Consider the following 20,540-nt stretch of genomic DNA (forward strand, 5'->3'; position numbering starts at 1 on the left):
TTACAGCTTATTTAAGGGACTTGGGGAAGCGTAAGGGAGCCCATAGAGATGGTGATAGGGTATGAGAGCCCCAGAGAATTTAGAGAAAATATTTTCAGTAGGCCAGCTTTATAGGTCGCAGATATTAGGTGCAACAATCCTTTGAATCTGGGGAGCAGCCCTGGGAAAATTGTGTGTGTTAATGCTGGCAGAAAATGTGTAATCGTGTTCTTGGGAAAAGTTTGAGGATTTTTGCAAGAATGACTAATTTTGCAAGAATGACTAATTCACATCTAGAATCTCTTCTCTTGCACAGTTAATAGTGCATACCTAAGCAACTAAACCATGTGCTATTTAAAAAGGAGAAGTAGACTTTTGTTTCTTCATATCTTGTGAAACAGTCTTCAGTTTGAATTAGAAACTTAGGGTAATGTCTACACTGCAATTAGAAACCCATGGCAGGCTTGTGCCAGCTGACTAAAGCTTGCGGGGCTTGAGCTAAGGGGCTCTTCAGTTGCAGTGTAGGTGTTCAGGCTCAGGCAGCAGCCTGACCTCTGGGACCCTCTCACCTTGCAGGGTCCTAGAGTCAGGGTTCCAGCCGGAGCCTGAACATCAAGGTCCCAGGGCTCCGGCTGGAACCCTGACTCTACGACCCTGCAAGGTGGGACATCCCAGTTCTCGGGCTCCAGCCCGAGCCTGAATGTCTACACCGCAATTGAACAATTCTTTAGCCCAAGTCCCACAAGCCCAAGTCAGCTGCACAGGCCAGCCACGGATGTCTAATTGCAGTGTAGACATATCCATACTGTGAATATGCAGTCTCTACGTATGTAATATCAGAATGGCAAATCCCTGAATGGGGCACTGAGATTTGGATGCAGACTATTCTCTGTGACTGGTCCCTGATGATGGAATTTGCTCTCTCTGGTAAGCTGTCATAGCCTGAGTTTACTACTGTTCAGAGCAGTTATACCTTCTGTGAACTGGGTCCCCTGTGCTTGATTCTGATCTCATACAGTCAGTGGAGTAACACTGGGGTAAAATCAGCTATTGTGAAAGCAGGATTAAGGCCCATTGCTTGGTTTGTTTCTTTCTTCTGTGCTAGAAATTTTTTGTTTTTATTTGTGATGCACCCAGATACAACAGTAATGGGCACTAGAATAACTAATTAGCAATAGGAAAAGGAAACATGAGTCTTTAGGAGGCAAACACTGCCATGAGCTTAATGATCACAGTCATGCTTTACCAAAAGGATTGTGCATAAATACTGAATAGACAGTAAACAACTTTGTGCAATAACTATTGAAGGTTCCAAAATATTAACATCTTGCAATTGTAGATAGACCTGAATATCCTATTTAGGAATTGGTTGATCCAACTCCAGGATATTTACATTTCTTGTCTTTTCATAGGGTGAATTGTAGGAGGGCCCATTGCTTTCAAGTTCAGTCATGTTCATACACCAACTGTTTTTCTTACTCATATTTTAGTCCTTGTCATTCTACAGAATTACTATATTTACATTTGAATGTAGATTAGGCAGATTAAAATATTTTTTCACATTTTATTGATAATGACAGATTAATTTCTACTTTCCTACTAGCTGCTGTATCAAAAACATTCTCTAAAAACATATAACAATTTTATAAGGCAATCACCAAAATTACATTTTTGGTATTAATTAGCAATTTGATTACCCATGAGAATTATGTAGGAGTTTGTTTGTACTGTGGATAAGAGGAGGAGATAGTTATGCCAGAGGAATCTTTCTTATGGTTCACCCAGCTTGGTTTTAGCGTGGGTCTGTATGCATCAAAGAACTTTAGTCAAATGAGATGTTATAGTAAATAAGAATATTCTGGAACTTGTTCTTGGCAGTCATAATGAGTTTTGGTATTATTTTATACAATTTTTGTGTTGCATATGTTTTATTTTGTTTTAAAGAGCCAGAACAGAACTTTATTATTGTTGCAACTTAAAACTTTCTCCATCTCTTTATAGCGGCTATAGTAGAGCTTTGAAACTTTTTGAGGTAGTGCAAAGGGGTAGTCACTAACCCAGTAACAAACCTCTTAAAAACTCCTTGGGTAACTTTCACTTGTAAATTGCAATAAAAACCTGTCAGAAAATGGACAACAAAACTTCAGATACTGTTGGGATTGAAACTTCAAAGTGATAAACTGCTTTGTGATAGTTTGTGGGCATTTCATTACTAATTTGTTTCAGCCTTTTACCCGTTAGGGCCCCGTCTACAAAAAGTACAAAGTTAAACTGTTTTCACAACGGTGTTAGAGTAACTGTAATGCTGCTCCTGGAAGGAGTTTGCATATGCATTCTACTCACTGAATCATGGGACATGGCGAAGGTATCCCAGGTTTCCTGACATTGTTAATACTGACCTGCACTGTACTACTGGTGTGGAAGTAGCCAGTATGAAAGAACTTGCTTTGTTGTGCAGTGCTGTGTATTATGGAATTTCTTCTGAGGAATAACCAAGATAATTCTGCTGCAATCTCTTATCACTATTACAAATAAACCAGATTAAAGGTGAATGCCAAAGCAAAATTTAAAACAGAGAGAAGCTCAGGCTTCTGTGCTGTATGTCCCTGCTAAGCAGGCCACAGGGGCAGTCTGAAGAGAATTAGCCTTACACTTTCTTAAATGATCTTTTCCCTTGTGAAATCCTCTTGGTACTATTTGGTTCCCTTGAAGATATCTCAGAATGTGATGTTAGAGCTACCAGGAGTCTCACTGCAGCACATGCATTTCGTGGGCAGAGTCACCCCTCCTGTGTCAAAACCCCCATGAGGGGACCAAGGGGAAAAGAAGCCTCCAAGAGGCATCCCTTGGTGGAGTTTTCCCTGAGCTTTCTGTTCCAACATGAAACAACTGGTGAGGCTCATTTGCAAATCTGGAAGATACCCAGAAATTGCAGGATCTCTGCGCCATCTGCACGGAGGCCCTGTGTCTCAGAGCTATCTCCATGTCCCTAGTGTGCCCTTCCTCTCCCTCTACAATTGCTCTGCATGAACAGGGACACCTCCTGGTGACCACTGACTACCCTTAAAATGTGATTCCCCATGATTCAGGGGCACCTCAGAACAGGTTACTGTGCCAGGATCAGTTAATTTTCCCGAGTACTCTTTACAAGGTTGAAAGAAGGATTATGTGTTTCTCACTTCACCCCACTCCCACCTAATGTGGGGTTTCTCAGTCCCTGTCCAGCCCACAGCGCATCAATCCTGACCCTGTGAACAGTCTTCTGTGAGGTACTAGGTAAGTGGGGATAGTTCTGTAGAAGTAGCTGTCCTTTCCCACTGTGTGGTGAGATCTGCATGAGGATTTTAGGGGCACAGCCTGGTCACATAGTGTTTGTGATGTCACAGAATAATGCACTGTGAGATATCTTCAGTAAACCTAGACATACCAAGAGGCTATCTCAGGGAGAGAGAGAGAGGAGAGACTGTTGAGAAAGCTAGTTTAAAGAAACATTTGTGAACTGAATCATCCTCTCCCACCTCATCCTGGCTAATGAGACAGATGTTCATCACAAAATTCTCTGTTTAACTCTGTTTTCATTTTTTAATGTGCAGTTCATCTTTATTCCAAACTTTTAAGATCAACAGAATTTTCAGCAGAGGAGCTGCTCTGGCCCCTCTACCAGAGGAGGATTTGGAAAGCACTGATTTTTGTCACTTTGCTGCAAACAAAAGACATTCCTTGATCCCTTCCCCTTACGATCCACAATTCCAAAAGAGAGAAAAACCAAATCTCATCACAAAATACATTAAAATAATAGAGGTAGATAGATAGATAGATAGAAACTTGAATGTGTCCACATGCATAAACCCCTGATGAAAGGCAAGATTCTCATCCCTAGGTTAAGTGGTACCTTATTTCCTGAGTAGAAGCATCAGATGGTGGAGTAAAGTACTAATCTACCTAATGGTGGCAGAATGGTGATGTTTATAATTAAAGCTCTCTTGCTATGACTGATTTTTTTTCACTCAAGTAGAACTTAGGAAAATAGAAGAGAATAAATGCTTCAGTGATAACAGATTAAAAATGTTATTAGTTTTAATAAAGATCAGCATTGTCAAGGTTTTGAATAAATATAAAAAACATGCTGCATCAACATAAAAACATGCTGCATCAACACAAACCTAACTAAAATTTGATTTCAGTAACATCTGCAACATAAATTTAAATATGCTAAGATTTCTTTACTCTTTTCTTTTGTGAAATCTAAGTTGGTTAAAAATCACAGAACTACTCAAAAGGACCATATTAGGCCTTGCAGTAAATGAATACAACTCAGGTAAATGTCAGTGGAACTTGCAAGCAGGTACCAGAGTCAGCCAGGTTATGGCCCATATTGATTGATGTATATAAGTAGGTATTAAGAATCTAGTCCTATAACTGCTTACTTATGTGGATAATGTTATGCATGTATGTAAGGGTTTGCAGGATCGGGGTCTTCAGTTCTAGCTAAATGACTAGTTTCAGAATGTTATGAAACATTTGAAATAATATAATAATAATATATGGAGATATACCTATCTCATAGAACTGGAAGGGACCCTGAAAGGTCATTGAGTCCAGCCCCCTGCCTTCACTAGCAGGACCAAGTATTGATTTTTGCCCCAGATCCCTAAGTGACCCCCTCAAAGATTGAACTCCCAACTCTGGGTTTACCAGGCCAATGCTCAAACCACTGAGCTATTCCTCCCCAAATGATGGTGACCACACACTATAACTGTTAAATAAACAATTTACATCTGTATTAAAGAAGCATTCATTCAAAATGAACATTTTTATTCTTTTTTAGCAAAATATATTGCACTAGCTGTAAAAAATCTCCCTTTGTGTTTTGTTTTCAGAAGATCTTTTTTATTTTCAGATGCCAGCCATTGTCGTCTTGCTTTTCTTAAATTGTCTGTAAAACTAAACTATAATGTATTTTTTTAAATATTATTCTGATTTTTTGTGAGTTTTTAAAAATCGTCTTAGAAAAAAACCACAATTTCTTTTGAATCCTGTTTTTATAGGGAGAATCTTAAATCGTTTCTCCAAAGATATTGGCCATCTGGATGATTTGCTTCCACTGACAATTTTGGACTTCATACAGGTAATGTAGATGTTACAGTTTTGAGAATTTTACCTTGTACTATGAATTTCCAGTTTTCTATACTCAGGTGACATACAAAACCCAATAACTTATCTGCCAAAGTTTTAGTTGAGTGAATGTAATGAAAGAGCTTCTTTGTGAAAGAAGGGTGTGGTCAAAATTTAATGTGCAAGTGAAAAGCTATCATGAGCAATAAGTGGCAGGTAGGAGTGGCTATACAGCTTTCTATCATGTCAAGATTTCAGTTCATAGTAGCTACATGCTTGGTAAATTGCTCTGGATTTGCCTCCAAGCAGTCTGGCAAGCATAGTGTGTTATGAAATATATCCACAGTAAAGAAGCAATCAATTCACATGGCAAGATAGCACAGATTAACCTAATTATGTGTGTACTTCCACAAAGAAGCAAATGCTTACTGCACCATTTTGGATTAAAATAGGTGTGGCTATTTACAAAGAAAGGATTAGTAATAACAGGGTGAAAATAATAGTCTTAATGGGAACAAGAGAAAGAAGTTACTGCAAATAGAAAAATGTCTATAAACAAAAACGATTTTAGTGACAATGAAAGGATTAAATTTATGGCATTACAGTGATTTTGATTGGCATCCCAATTAGTCCTTTTCATGAATACTTCAAAAGCAAAATGTTTACAAAACCAACCGCTGTATGCTAAAATATTCTTAATGCCTGTAGCCTTAAAATTCAGAATTGCAGAAATTAGAGATGGAAAAGATTGATTAGGCCATCTGTAGATTCATCACGTTACCTATTCAGAAATGTTTCCTACAGTGAGCTGAGGGGTGAAAACATTATTACTTAGTGCTTTATCCAGTCTGTTTATGGATGACTCCATGGAGGTTTCACCTGTTTTTTCATATTGAAATTAAATGTTTGTAAAAGTTACTTTCAGCACATTGTTAATATTAAACTCTTGAAGTGTGCTGAAAAACTAATTTAGGACATTTTTTGCTAAAACACATTTAGAAAACACCTGTTTTCTTGCCTAAGCAAGGCCTTATGGTTGAAGAGCTTTTTGCCCTGCTTTTCAAAGCTGTTCAGTGCAGTAGACCCTTTTGGGAGGGAGATGGGATGGCTTTTTTTTTTTTAATCTGCTCGTAGGACCTCCATTAGAAATTGTAAACTCTTTTTACCATTAGCTGCTGTTTTCCTAACTCTTAATGTTAAGCTTTTGAATTTGCCTGGTTTCCAAAGTATACAAGAGATCTGTCCTATGCACAGAAGGTAAACAATCCGCTAGTGTGTGTGTGTATTGGCCATTTATTTCTATCAATTATATGGAATCAAAACTTTGTCTTTCTTTAGACTTATCAACTATCTTTTATTAGACAGGACATCTTGCTTCGTTTCAATTGGTTTAGGCAATGCATTTGTGTCCTGCTATCCTGCTGCGTGCCCAGACTCTTCTGCATACTGCCCATTTGCTAGCCTCCTCTCCTGCATATAGTATGCTTCTGCTCTCCCCACTGTGAACAGGCCTGGGTAAATTCAGGCTGCAGACAGTGAAATGACATGGCTTTGCTGCTACTTCTGGTACTTGATTGGCTGCCCCTGTAATTAGCATGAAACTCCTCTCCTCCACAAAGCCTCGTGGCTGCTGCCAAAGCTGGAGAGAGCTGGAAAGAATTTAGGGGACAAAAGGAAAGGGGAGGTGTTGAGAAATTGAGGAGGGGAAAGGGAACAGAGGTGAACAGACAGTTGCAGGGGAAATGATGTTCCGCATTGTATTCCTCAATTTAGGGTTAACATGTCCCATGTTGTCACTCATTTGAGAATAGGGAGGGGGTCTGTGTCTCATTGTGGAGTGTCTGGAGGTAGAGAGGTACAAATAGGTCTTTCCAATTGGTGCAGGTAATTTATATTATTACATGCATCTTTCAAGTGCCTGCCACTGTAGTTAGTAAGTGCTCAGATATTACAGGCAAATGGGGGCAGAGTCAGTGTATAGTATGTTCACCCAAACTAAACTGATCTGGGATGAAAGAATAAAGTATTTCATTGTAAATTTGAATTTCTTGTTCTTTTGACTGTTATCAAGCCTCTTATCCATATTGTGAAAACTGCAATTTGCAAAAGTTTCCCTTCCGAAATCTCATGTGCTTAGCTACTTAGTTCATCTCTTGTAAATAGGGCATTTAAATAGTTGAAAGACAGGTGTTCTAAAGTTTGCACTGTACATGAAAACACACAAGCTTTGGGAAGAGATGTGTGGTATGGTATACTTAAGTGGGGAAAAAAAGGATTTTTTTTAAGTGCACTGGTTGTAAACGTCCAGAATCTTTACTAAAATTATTTAAATTATTTTTGTTGTACATAAATTTCAGTGCTTCCCTGTTATGTTGGGCATAAGAAAAGAAGCCTTAGTTAGTTAAATCTTCTTATAGGTTTGTTGCATTTAGCTATTAAACTTCTGAGCATGAGAGGAAAAACATTCCCTCTCTTTGTTAAAATGTGCCACTGCTGAACATCAGTGGTGCCTATTAGTTAATACATCTTGAATTTAACAGCAAAGTTATATTACATTATTTATTTCTCTAAGGAAGCATAGATTTCTAGAGAGGATAACTGTTATCAATTATGATAAAGATCTTTTGTCACTTGTTTTGTCTGCAGGTGTCTTTTATAAGACTTTCTATAATCCCTTCAGGAAGAAATATTTTCTTCTTTTTAAGAACAGTATTAGCTAAGTATAAAAGCTCTGATCCCTACTATTGTTGTTGATTCTTTGAGGGACATTTCCCAACATTCATTGTTTAAATGGTTGTCAGGAGGAATCAAGTGAAATTTAATAAACAATGCAGTAACTGGTTCATCTTACTTTGTGTGTAGAAGCTTTTCTTGTGAGGATTTGCATTGAAGAAGTGGTCCTTATTGTGAGTTATCGTTAGGGTAGTTTTGAAGCTTTCCAGTCCGTTACTATATTAGCAAGTGTATATTTCATTTCTGAACAAATAAACTTAACTTGGCTGGGCTCAGATACTACAATGAGGAGTGCTGTAGACGTATCTATAAATAAATAATAAAATTTTACTAGTTTCAAGATTTTCATAGTTAAAAAGAATATAGATTTTAAGAGAATACCAAAAATTCCCAGTATTACCATAAGCCTGTAATAAGATTTCCACACTGCACTACAGTTCTAATGAACATGATTAGTCTAGATAGCTATACTGGATGAAAAATAATTCCTAAAATGGAAATAATTACATTTATTTTGTCTGTTATTGAATAAACCAGAAAGAAAGAGTTTGTTTATTTTTAAAAGAGAATAGAAATGTTCTGGACATGTAATAAAGAGTTGTTAGAGAAAAAATGAAATGGGGGGCATGCAACAAGCACAAAAATGCTTAAATAAAGCCTTACTATATTTGGGTTCCACTGCTGACCATGATTTTCAGAACTGTGGATCTGAAAGGGCACCCAAAGTCTGCTCAACTTGAGAATGAAGGTATTCAAAAGAGAAGATTTTGGCCTTAGAGAATGAGGAAATTATTTTTTGCCTGCTACTTTGTAAATCTTTAACCGCATACAGGAAAGGTCATGTTCACTTGATAACTGTCTGTTGGAATAATTGCTTCCATCATTTTATAAATAAAAATTAGAATGATCTGTCAGAAAACACATTTAAGGATATATGCTGCTACACTGATATCAGATGGAGCTGTATGTGCAGACAGAGGGTAGGTTATTATACTTAACTGAGTTTCTTTGAATTTTACATTTACAGCCTGATTCAAAACTCATAAAAGTAAATAAGAATCTTTTCATTAACTTCAGTAGGCTCTGGATCAGGCCGCTAGTGTTCAAGGTCCGTATCCAGAAATAGGTGCACTTGGTGTGGGCCCTTATGCCTCTGATGGACTCTGTGTGGGAGTAAGTTTCCATGCCAGCTCGTCTCTTTGAAAATATGTGTCATATTTATTAAATTCATAACTGATCATTTACATTTCAGGATCTAACTGAGTGCCATATTTGGGTTCAGGAAGGAATTTTTCCCTGGGTCAGATTGGCAGAGACCCTGGGGGGTTTTCACCATCCTCTGTAGCATGGGGCATGAGTCACTTGTAGGTTGAAACTAGTGTAAATGGTGGCATCTCTGTAACTTGAAGTCTTTAAATCATGATGTGAGGATGTCAGTAACTCAGCCAGAGGTTATGGGTCTATTACAGGAGTGCAGGTGGTCAGACTAGATGATCATCCTGGTCCCTTCTGGCCTTAAAGTCTATGAGATTTATTGCTATGTTTGTTATAGTCCAAGCTGATTTTTAGAAAGTTAGTGACTTAAACTAGTACATGAGTGGAAATAACTTGAAAAGCAAAATGAAGGTAACAGTGTTTGGTTGATGTAAGCCCATATACTTTGTTAGTGAGTTACCTTATAACACTTACCCTCATTCTTCCTTCCCCTTCCTTTCCTGCTGTTGGTTACATTCATTTGGGACATCTTTTTTTCAACTAAGTCAGGGGTTGGCAACCTTTCAGAAGTGGTGTGCCAAGTCTTTATTTATCAGAGGGGTAGCCGTGTTAGTCTGGATCTGTAAAAAGCAACAGAGAGTCCAGTCTTACAGAGAGTCCTGTGGCACCTTTAAGTCTTCATTTATTCACTCTAATTTAAGGTTTTGCATGCCAGTAATATATCTTAACATTTTTAGAAGGTCTCTTTCTATAAGTCTATAATATATAAGTAAACTATTGTTGTATGTAAAGTAAATAAGGTTTTTAAAATGTTTAAGAAGCTTGATTTAAAATTAAATTAAAATGCAGAGCCCCCCGGACCGGTGGCCAGGACCCACGCAGTGTGAGTGCCACTGAAAATCAGCTCCCGTGCTGCCTTTGGCACGCGTGCCATAGGTTGTCTACCCCGAACTAAGTTGTAAGCTTTTCAAGGCAGGAACCATGGATAAAATGTTCAAAAGTGCATTGATGACTTAGGTGACTGATTCTCATTGACTTTCAATGGGATTTAGACACCTAAAATTACTTAGGGTACATCTACACTGTAAATACAGTAAAGGGTTAGTTCTTTTTTTTTTAAATGGAGATATCCTATCTCCTAGAACTGGAAGGGACCCTGAAGGTCATCAAGTCCAGCCCCCTGCCTTCGCTAGCAGGACCAAGTACTGATTTTGCCCCAGATCCCTAAGTAGTCCCTCAAGGATTGAACTCACAACCTTGGGTTTAGCAGGCCAATGCTCAAACCACTGCGCTATCTCTCAAGTTAGCTAACAGATTAAAAATAGCAGTGTGGATAGGAAAACTATTATCTTGAGCTTGAAGCTCAAGGGTAAAGCCTGTAAGGGAGCCTGGGGTTGCACTTGAATGCTAACTTGATTAAAAGCTGGGTTGCGATGTCTTTACTACTATTTTTTTCTGAGTTAGCGAACACCTTTTTTTGCACAAAAGACATCTCCTTAGATGCTTCAGAATATTTTACTCTATACCTGTTTATATGTTGTACTGTATCTGGCACAATGGGACTTTCGTCCTGAGTGGGGTCTAAAGGTGCTACCAGAATATAAATAATAGTAACAAATATCCTTTCTTTAGTGAACGATAAAACTGATCAGATTTAAATAAATAAATGGGCTTAAGGATGTTCAGTGCCCAATTTCTGTTAAAAGTGAATAGGACTTGGGCACTCAGTTCTTTCAGTCTCTTTTGAAAATCCCTTCTAAGCTCACTTATTATCCTAGCCAAAATTTCCTGACTCTATCTCTAGCACGGCAGGGGCACAAGGTTCCAGCCTTGTGGAGCTCATCGACAGACTGGGGCTTATTGTTTAAATACACTGTGGTTAAAATATTACATCTGTATACAACTTAACATAATAAATTCATATATTGGCTTTTTTTTATTGGAGAAAAAAATCCAGTGATGGAATATTATAGTACTCTTAGTTTAATAGAAAATGTAAGTATAACATTATATTAAATAACATTTTATATACAATAGCCCATATTTTCAAAAGTGGCCACTGTTTATGATGCCTCGATTTCTGCATGCTCAACTTGACACTTTAGGGGCTTATTTACAGAGATGCTGAGAGTCCATATCTCATTAAGTTCAAATGGACTTGTGGGTGCTTAGCATCCTTGAAAATCAGCATTTTAAGTGTCTCAAGTTGGGCTCGCAAAATTAGTAGCCACTTGAAAATGTTGGCCAGTATGCTCATCTTCATAAAGGTCTCTACGGATTCTTCCATTTCCAATAGCTTCACCTTTTCATGCCCTTTCTCTTTTTATGTTCCCTTTCTTCTACAATAGCCACTAGTTGGTATTTAAAGTCAGCATAATATAGATGTCTTAGTTTATTGTCTTTTTGATAACAAAATGTAAATCGTCTATGATTTCATTATTCATATCTAGATAAATGAATTGCTGGTTTAGTTTCTAGCATATTTAAAGAAGATAATTTAAAAGCAGTATTTCCAACTCATTTTGATTTCACCTTGTGCTGGATTTTAAAAAATTCAAGATTTGTTTTGTTTCTGTGGAACATTGTGAACATGTGAACTATCAGCAGCTGCCCTTGGTAAAGGGCAGTGATTTATTGAGGAAAACTGAATTGCAAAACCTTTTTCCTCCCAAAATCAACAGCTTGACTGAGCTTAAATAACTGACTTTTCATATCCTTTCATCACATACAAAGACCTAATCTTGAGACTACTTGAGCCACCAATGTAGGCTTTGGCTAAGACCACCGCTGAATGTGTCATTCCCTTCTCACCACACACAAAACACATTGACTGCAGCTTTATGAAGTGAAAATACCGAAGAAAAGGAAAATGTGAAGAAGGTGTCCTCAGTCATTCCTTTAAAAAAATAGCTGCTGCATCTGGATATTAAGAACAAAAAGTGCCTAAGACTGGAATAATAAGCTAGGGTCACTTGCTTTCATAGGTGCAAAAGAGTGGAACTGCCTTTACTTGTTTCAGTACCACTGACCCTTGCATTTTATTGTTTGGCAATGTCAGGGAAAGTGTGTAGAAGGAATTCCAGCATCTTTTAGCTTTACAATGACTTTGTCATTTTGTGATCCCTATAGTTTGTTTTTTTCCCCCCAACTTAGTCAGGTTTTGTATGTGTGAGATAATTTTAAGATATGTGTACATTGGATAATTAAATAAAAGTTCTTTCTCTGCTAAAAGATTATGCAACTTGGTTGAATTTTCATGATATTTTTAAACATCAGAATAATGAGACTGGGATCTTTGTTAAATGTCTGTCTGTTCTCTTTGGTGAAGCAGGTGGTACAAACATGTGTCTTTTGTGTGTGTGTTATTACGTTCTGATTTTTTTAGTGATATTAGATGCACAGATTCTGTGATTTTGCCATTATAGGAAGTTTAGCTAAAAGAGAACAGTAAATAGCAGCATGGTGACAGTTAATCATGGGGGACTCTCTGAACCTTTTTCTGCTTGCATCTACTTGTTCCACTTTCTCTTTTCCAGCATCCATGCCACAATGGATCAGTTAGTATTTAACTTGAGGCTAATTAAGACTTATTGGGACAGGGGGATGGGCGAAAATAAGAAGGTGATTTTTACCAGGGCTACTAGAAGATGGCACAGGCATTTAGATAGAAATATGGTGAGGTGGAAATGTTCATTTAAAAAAAGAGGTGATTCTATAACTTTTTCTGAAGTCCCTTGATTTTTGTTTGTTTGGCTGGTTTTGCATTTTCATTGTTGCGATTAACTCAGAATAAAAATATACTGTTTACACTGATGTGAAAAACAGGAGGGGAGGATTTCTGCTTTGAAGACCAAAAATGCTGTAGGTGGGAGGTTAACATGGTGTGTTAGATAAGACCTTTATTTGGTCTCTCATTCCTCTTTTGAATGTCCCAACTATTAAATCTCAGGAGCCAGATGGAGTAATCTTGATGATAACCAGCATATATGCCAATATATGCTAAAGCCATTGCTGTGTCTTTACAATGTAACAGTCATCCATTTTTCTTCAATGATTTTAAAAATTATTTCTTGCACTTCAATCAAATGCTGGTCATCCAGATTTAGGCCAGAGCCATGCAGAGGTCAGAGTAGTCTCCAGTTTCCAGTTTTTATTTATACTCTATAACTATTTTCAGCATTATTAGTGACAGGTAAAGTTTCATTCTCTCTCTCTCTCTCTCTCTCTCTCTTATATATGCAATAAGCTTTATTACTATAGTGAAACAGAAATTTAATATAAAATATCAAATAATGCACATAACTATTTCAGTATTTTCTGGATTTTGTTCTTGTTTCATATCCATTCTATTTTTGAATAAAATAAATTCTTTATTCATATGTGGACGAAGACAGTATACAAACATTCCTCTTAATTATTTTGCATTTATCTTTTGCCCTTGATGACTCTGTTTCTCTTCCCTAACTCTTTTCTTCTTCATTTTCTTTTCACTTTCTTGTCTTTTTCTTTGTGTACTTCTCAGCTTTCAGCAACATACTGTACCTAAGTTATTTCTCCGATTTTTCTTAATGAATTGGGGAAAAGCAGCGTTTTGAATATAGTACCTCTCAGTTCCTTGAAAAATAAAACTAGCTTTCATTTAGTGATATATGAACTCTTTTCTCTGTAATTCTCTTGGTCTAGAGTCCTAGAAGTCTTGTGTGATGCAGTCTTTTGGCAAGATTTCTAGTAATTCATGGTTTAGACTGGTTGCAAACAGTGGGAATATAGCAAGGACAGCTTTTCTCAAAGTATTTTGGTGCCTCTGGATGAAACCAAAAGGTGCTGAGGTGCACAAAACTACTTTACAGTTAAATGACATTTTTTCCTCGACAAAACTACCAAACAAAGGTTCAGTTCTAGTTTTGGATGAAGATTTAGGTCAGCCCTCAGATTTTCCTTCCCAACTTACTTTGGGACAGATCTTTAGCTGGTGCAAATCAGCTTAGCTGCATTGAAGTGTACCAGCCTTTACACCAGCTGAGGATTCGGCCACCCAGAGGCCAAATGAGGAGTTGAGTTCACCCAGAATTCCTAAATGTCTTTCAAGAGATCCTGCTGATCCTATACTCTTCAAGTCTTTTAGAAGTGGGGTTTGGTATATTTTACTATGGAAAGGCCACAAAGAGGTATTCAAAAGGCTAAGCAAATATATTTTCTACAGTTTGTATTTTTGATCTATCTTTGTTGCAATACTTAATTTGCTTTTGGCACAGAGTTGGAACCTTTGATTATTTATTTACATGATTTGTAAAGCATTTTTATAACCCTCCACATTTGTAGCACAGCCTGATTATTGGGAAAAAAAGACATATCAAGGTCATTAACATTTCTAACACTTCATAGCAGCTAGAAATCTTTTAATTCTACTGTCAATCATGGAGTGTAACAATCCTGTTCCAAATGGCGATAAGTACAAATCTTCTAGATTGCCTTAAACTATTGATATACTATAGATATGACTTATGTGCTTACAAACAAAGTAGGATTTCACTGTTTGGCAAAAAGACTGTAGATTTTACTTTTGATTTGTGGAAAAAAACTGAGCATAATTTGAATTACTAAGCTATGTTTACTAGTGTGGGTGTTGGATCGTTATGCATATTTATTCTGAAAACAAACATGAGGACAAGAAATTATCTGTAACAAAAAATTATATATCCCATAGAAATGTGCTGCTAGGGTTATGTGTGCATATCATGCCGTACTTAAGAACTTTTATCCTGCTTTTCACAAAATCTGAAATTGATATAGTTGCTGATCAGCGAATCCTCCAACAGATTAAGGAGTTGCATTGACTCCACAAACAGTACATCATCTATGGATTGATTTAAAGAAAGGCAATTTAAATCGCTGATTTAAATCACCAAGTGGAAATCCTTGCTATAAATAATCAATTCTAATCAAGTTTTCCACTTGTACTTTAGTTATTTTCTAACTACATTCTTATTGGTTGATATAACCATTAAAACATGTTGATTTACAACTAAATATAGAGCCTTTATACTAGATTTGCTACCTAGGAGGGTCCACTATAACTATATACATTTATTTAATATTTAACATTTAATATAGTTTATATTTTCAGATTATTATTAATTGCACCTTTTTATTATGTTAGAAAATGGTGAATGATATATTGCTTATTTGCTAGATAATTAAGATTTTTTTTTCATGATTTGTGTCAAGCTGCATTAGAGTGAGAACTAGAATTGAAGCACTTAAAGCAGCATATACCATTTTTTTAATGCTTTAAATATTTTAGATACCTAAATTTCAATTATCAAAATGTTTCACATTTACAACTAAATGATTTCTTAAACAGAGGGATTAACTGTAGTCAATAAACAAAACTATTATTTCAGCCCAACTTGGTAAATTTTTCAAATATGTACAAGTGAAAATGACTGGAGCTTAAGTTTCTACTTGCCTAAGAGTGGGTCTACACTTGAAACACTGCAGTGGCGCCACTGTAGTGCTTCAGTGAAGACGCTACTATGCCAACAGCAGAGCTTCTCCCATCGGCATAGTTAATCCACCACCATCAGAGATGGTGCCTATGTTGATGGGAGAAATTCTCTCATTGACAGAGAGATGTCTACACCGGCGGTTAGGTCGGTATAACTGTGTCATTCGGGGGGGGGGGGGGGGATTTTTCACACCCCTGAGCGATGTAGTTATACCAATGTAAGTTTATAATGTAGACCTGGCCCAAATCTCTTGAAAATGAGACAGTCTATTATGTTACTTAGACTGTCCTTCAAACTTTTAAAACTAGGGAATCTCATCCCCTCCCTCCTTGTTTTTATTCATAGACTGGAGGAGACAAGACAAGTTTTCCTGCTTTTTCAACTCCTAATTGACTTCTCAACTTTGAATGTATTAGTCCAAATGAAGAAAATACTCTTTCTGTGCCTGCAGAAGAGGCTAGTGTTGTCAAAAGCAGTTGTAGCTCTTCAACAGGCTCTGGTTCCAGGTGCTTAGCTAGTGACTTTCTTTAAAAGATCATCAGTAAACATGTACTGCTTGAATGGTTCACCTCCAAACCTGAAAGTCATTGTAGTTAGCATAATTAATGGGTGATTATTAGATGCTCATGTCATAGTGGCATCATCTCCTTCAGCAGTTAGACATCATCTACCCTACCCCAGTACTTTGGGTTGGGAATATTGGCAAGAAAATGAGGTGGAGTAAGTGCCTGATCCATCTACTTCTTTACTGCCTGCAATTTAACTTTGTTGTTGGGTATTTCTTTCTTCAATGTTTCTTGACATGCTTTCCACATTTTAACAACATCAGCAATATAGCAGCATCTTTGTGCAGTTTGTCCAAGGCTATGGAAATAGGTTTTTGTTAAGTTGGCCCTAAAATAATGGCTGCAGCTTGGGTCATCTAGTATATTGAAAGAGGAGGGCACTTTTCAGGGACTTCTTGCTTCTCAGCTCTATGAGCTAAGATGTGAGAAAATTATCCAAGTTATACATTTCTTGCTTTGGGAAGCATGGCTATCTTTTGGTATTCATTTAATAGCACTTTTTACTTAGTTCACTTGGATTATTTTCTCTAGTTCTGAAAATAGGAGAAAATTAGGGGCGGAAAAAAGAACTTTCACTTTCTAGACAACAGCTATTCCTGCATTATTGTGGACAGCTAATATTCTATACCACTGTGTTCACTTCCATCCTCTGTTCCCCAACTCTTTATTTTTTAGTGGGCTTTGAAATACAGCACAGTCCTTTAAACAAATAGACCTTTCTTTATTTGCAAGTCATTTGTGTCCTGTTAAATGGATTATTTTAGGTCCTCATTGCTGATAACAAATGTTAGGCTACCAATAAGAAATACACTGGCTTAGTAACTGTTTCCTTATGTCTGCTTCCATAACTGTAACTGCCTATAACTTACTCATAGCTAAAAGAGTTTTCCATAGCTCAAGAGGTAGAGGGCTGGGTTTTTGGTTCCAGTTTTGTTATCTGCCATCAACTGTGGAAAGTGTGTGTGTGTGTGTGTGTGTGTGTGTGTGTGTGTGTGTGTGTGTGTGTGTGTATATATGTCCTCAATTTGTCAAAAATAAACTCTAAAAGGATAGTTTATCTGCAGTGTTGTTAAGGTAGTTTCTTTTATTACCCATTCAGATATTATCTGTACTTCTCAAAGGCAAGAATACAGTAATAGATCCCCACTCTGGAGTTGGATTCCCTGTGCATTATTGAAGTTAGAACCTACTCGGGTGACCATATTTCCCTATGCTGAATACGGGACACCTGGTAAAATTACTCATATTCAAGCAAGTTCAATGGCAGTCAATCAGAACTATGCACTACAAACATTCAAAAACATACAAACCCGTTAAAAAGAAATACTGCGTAGTTGGATTATTTTTATTTACCTTCTTATCTTTAAGGCTTTAGGGTTTACACAGGGAGGAGTGACACACATAAGGAGAGGTGACACACACTCCCGTACGACTCTCTCGCACGGGGGGGATGACTGACCAACCCGACCCTCCCTGCCTGCTGCGCTCTGCCCTCCATGCCTGCTCCTGGGACAGACCCACATCTCCCAGTACTTGGCCCCGAGGCAGCTTGCAGTCAAGGTTACAGGATTTCTTTTAGGCATTGTGGTTCCAGTTGAGGGCAGAGGTAGGCAAGGAGGTGCCCTTAGAGCTGGCTAGGATAGGGACAGCTGACTCTGGAGGGAATGGTACACTGGAGAAATTCATATTTTCATTTTCAGTGATCTGGAAGGGGGTTTTAGAGGAGCTGGAGTCTTTATGGGTCCTTCCACTTGCCCAGGAGCCACAGTGAAAATGAAATGAGAATTCCCCTATTAACTTATTTTAACTCTGATGAATAGTGGGCTACAATAACTGTTTCCTATTGTTGAACCTGTATATAGTTCAAAGCACAACTTTATCTCTTACCCTTTAGTTATTTTTCTTACTAGTCTTTTATGAGGCACTGTAACAGGGTGGCAAAGTGCATGATCTTGCATTGGGATGCAGGGTTCTTTTGTTGATCCATCCTGTTAAGAGGAATTGGAATCTTGCATAAAGCTGATAAGTAAATTCTGTTGATTCATTGTGCCACCAAGATACAACAGAAATGTGTGTGTAGGACCCTTACATGAGTATAGGGGAAATTAATGTTCAGACAGGAAGGTCCTGTAAGAAACCCTAAGAAGATATAGGCGTAAGGGGAGAGGTTCCACTGAGGTTTATGCTGATTGACTCTATTGGTAACTCAAAAATAACACAGCCACCATGAGGGGGCAAGTTTGACTTTATTCAATATGTGTGGACTTTTATTAGAAGTAAGATGGGAATGCTTCCTGCTTCATAGGCAACTTAATGGAAAATATTATGAAAATCCAGGTAATTCAGTTTATCCATTAGGTCATCCATATCTGATATTTCATTAAACTTTTCCAAATACCTTTAAAAATATAAGGATTGACGCTTTCCTGCCAACAAGTCTTGCTTTCTCAAGGCCAAAGGGAGTCCCACATTTCCATTGACATCTGGAGATCAAGCAGCAGTAGAATTCAGCTGGAATTTAGTTACACACAAAAGTTGATAAACCCAAAGGGATTACACATCTAGGAGCTAGTACGGCGTATGGAGAACAGTTTTCTAACAGTGTAATTTCCAAGAAGTAATAATTAACACTGTGCAGGAATTTAACATAAACCTGGAATTTCAGCTATCTGCATGTCATAAAGGCTTATGTTACCTACCATTGGGTACATATGGGAGCACTAACTGCCCTGAGGATTTCCACACCCTAGACAATTAACCTTCTCACTCTAGTATCTCCAGATTTCTATAGGTAAGCTTCAGGTTTAGCCCAGCTGTTCAGTCTCCTGTTTCTTCCTGGATTCTTAACCTGGTACACTGGTTTCTTTGGAAACCTCTCTTGGCAGTGTTCCATGTTGTTCTTCACTGTAGAAGTTACTTTTCCTATTGTCAGATTAATTACATAGGCATAGAAAATTCAAACTTTAACATACTGTCAGGCAGTTGGATCTTCAGTTTATGCTGGGTAAGGTGGTTCAAAGAACAACACCTGAGTTTCTGTCAAAGCTCAATTCAACCTTTCACCTGAGCTAGCAGATACATCTATATGGTTCTCTGAATGGCTTCAGAGCAATTAACTATCACATATCTTGAACTTGTCCATTTTGTAAATCAGGTTCACTGTTAGTTATTTGCAGGATCACAGGAAATGGATCAACACCATGAAAGCAAGCGTTTCATGTTGGGTCAAGTTGGTTGTAGCAGCTTCCATTAGACTGGCAGAACAAATCATGCAGAAAATAGAGTAAATTTTACAATTAATCTGAAATATTAAAAACATTAAATCTTATAAATGTAATGTGAAAATAATAGTGATCTAGCTATTATACGAAAGTTGTTGTTTATCCTTTTAATTGGAGTGTCGTCTTTATGTCTGAATATTTAACCTTTTAATGATGTGAAATAGTTTTTGAGCTTGTTTTAAGTGAAATCCTTCTGGGTAAGGAAGTAATGTTTTCTCTTGCCTATGTTGTTGCAGACTCTCCTACAGATTTTTGGCGTGGTAGCTGTGGCTGTGGCAGTGATTCCTTGGATACTCATCCCTTTAGTTCCACTTTGTATTCTTTTCATTTTTCTTCGACGGTATTTCTTAGACACAGCGAGAGATATTAAACGTCTGGAGTCCACAAGTATGTTGCTTGGATAGAGCTGATTTTAAGTCTGAGCAACAATTATATGAGATGCTAAAATTCTGCAATCAATTAATTAATCGGGAATTTTTGCTCTAGTTTTACAGATTATTTGCTTGTTGTCTTGGGTCTCAAACCAGCAAAATCCTTCAACACTTGCTTAACCCCAGGCTTAAGCCCACAATTAATGTCTTTGAAATTAAATGGACTACTCATATATTTAAAGTTATGGACATATTTAAGTGATTTGCTGGATCTTGGCCTTATTGGGCTAATTGCACATAATAATGTAGGTTTTGACCCAGTATGACCTTCATGATTATCTCTGTATTTCAAATTGACTATAGTATTAAATAGCGGAGTCTGAGTCTTGAGCATCTTGAATTTAAAAAAAAAAGTTGGTGTGCATTATCTGATTAGTGAAAGAAACAAAGGAAGAAGCCATGGATGATGATAACTGTTTGACACAAAAAAAAGTTTTCATTATATTAATCCATTTTGCCATCCAAGTGGGTGTAATTGAGTAACAGGACAGTAGGTTTATCCTAAAAGATGTGATTCAGTAAACAGAGAAGTAGGATTAAAGATTAACATAGTGCAAAAAATTACCAACACTGCCCTTCAGCTACCATAAATTAGTCTTTTTTACTTTACAGCACGAAGTCCAGTATTCTCCCACTTGTCAACGTCTCTCCAGGGACTTTGGACGATTCGTGCTTTCAAAGCAGAGCAAAGATTCCAAGAATTATTTGATT

At 37.3% G+C, this 20,540-nt stretch overlaps 1 protein-coding gene across 1 annotated transcript in view; it reads left to right on the plus strand.

The window, feature by feature from the left end:
• The window catches only part of ABCC4 (ATP binding cassette subfamily C member 4 (PEL blood group)), a 225,654-nt gene that overhangs the window by 145,991 nt on the left and 59,123 nt on the right, over positions 1–20,540 (plus strand). Inside the window, 3 exon segments of the mRNA XM_005305004.4 lie at positions 5,028–5,107; positions 19,635–19,785; positions 20,442–20,539. Coding sequence (XP_005305061.1) covers positions 5,028–5,107; positions 19,635–19,785; positions 20,442–20,539 — 329 coding nt within the window.

Source organism: Chrysemys picta, chromosome 1, assembly GCF_011386835.1.
Source record: "Chrysemys picta bellii isolate R12L10 chromosome 1, ASM1138683v2, whole genome shotgun sequence".
In the NCBI taxonomy this organism is placed as follows: domain Eukaryota; kingdom Metazoa; phylum Chordata; order Testudines; family Emydidae; genus Chrysemys; species Chrysemys picta.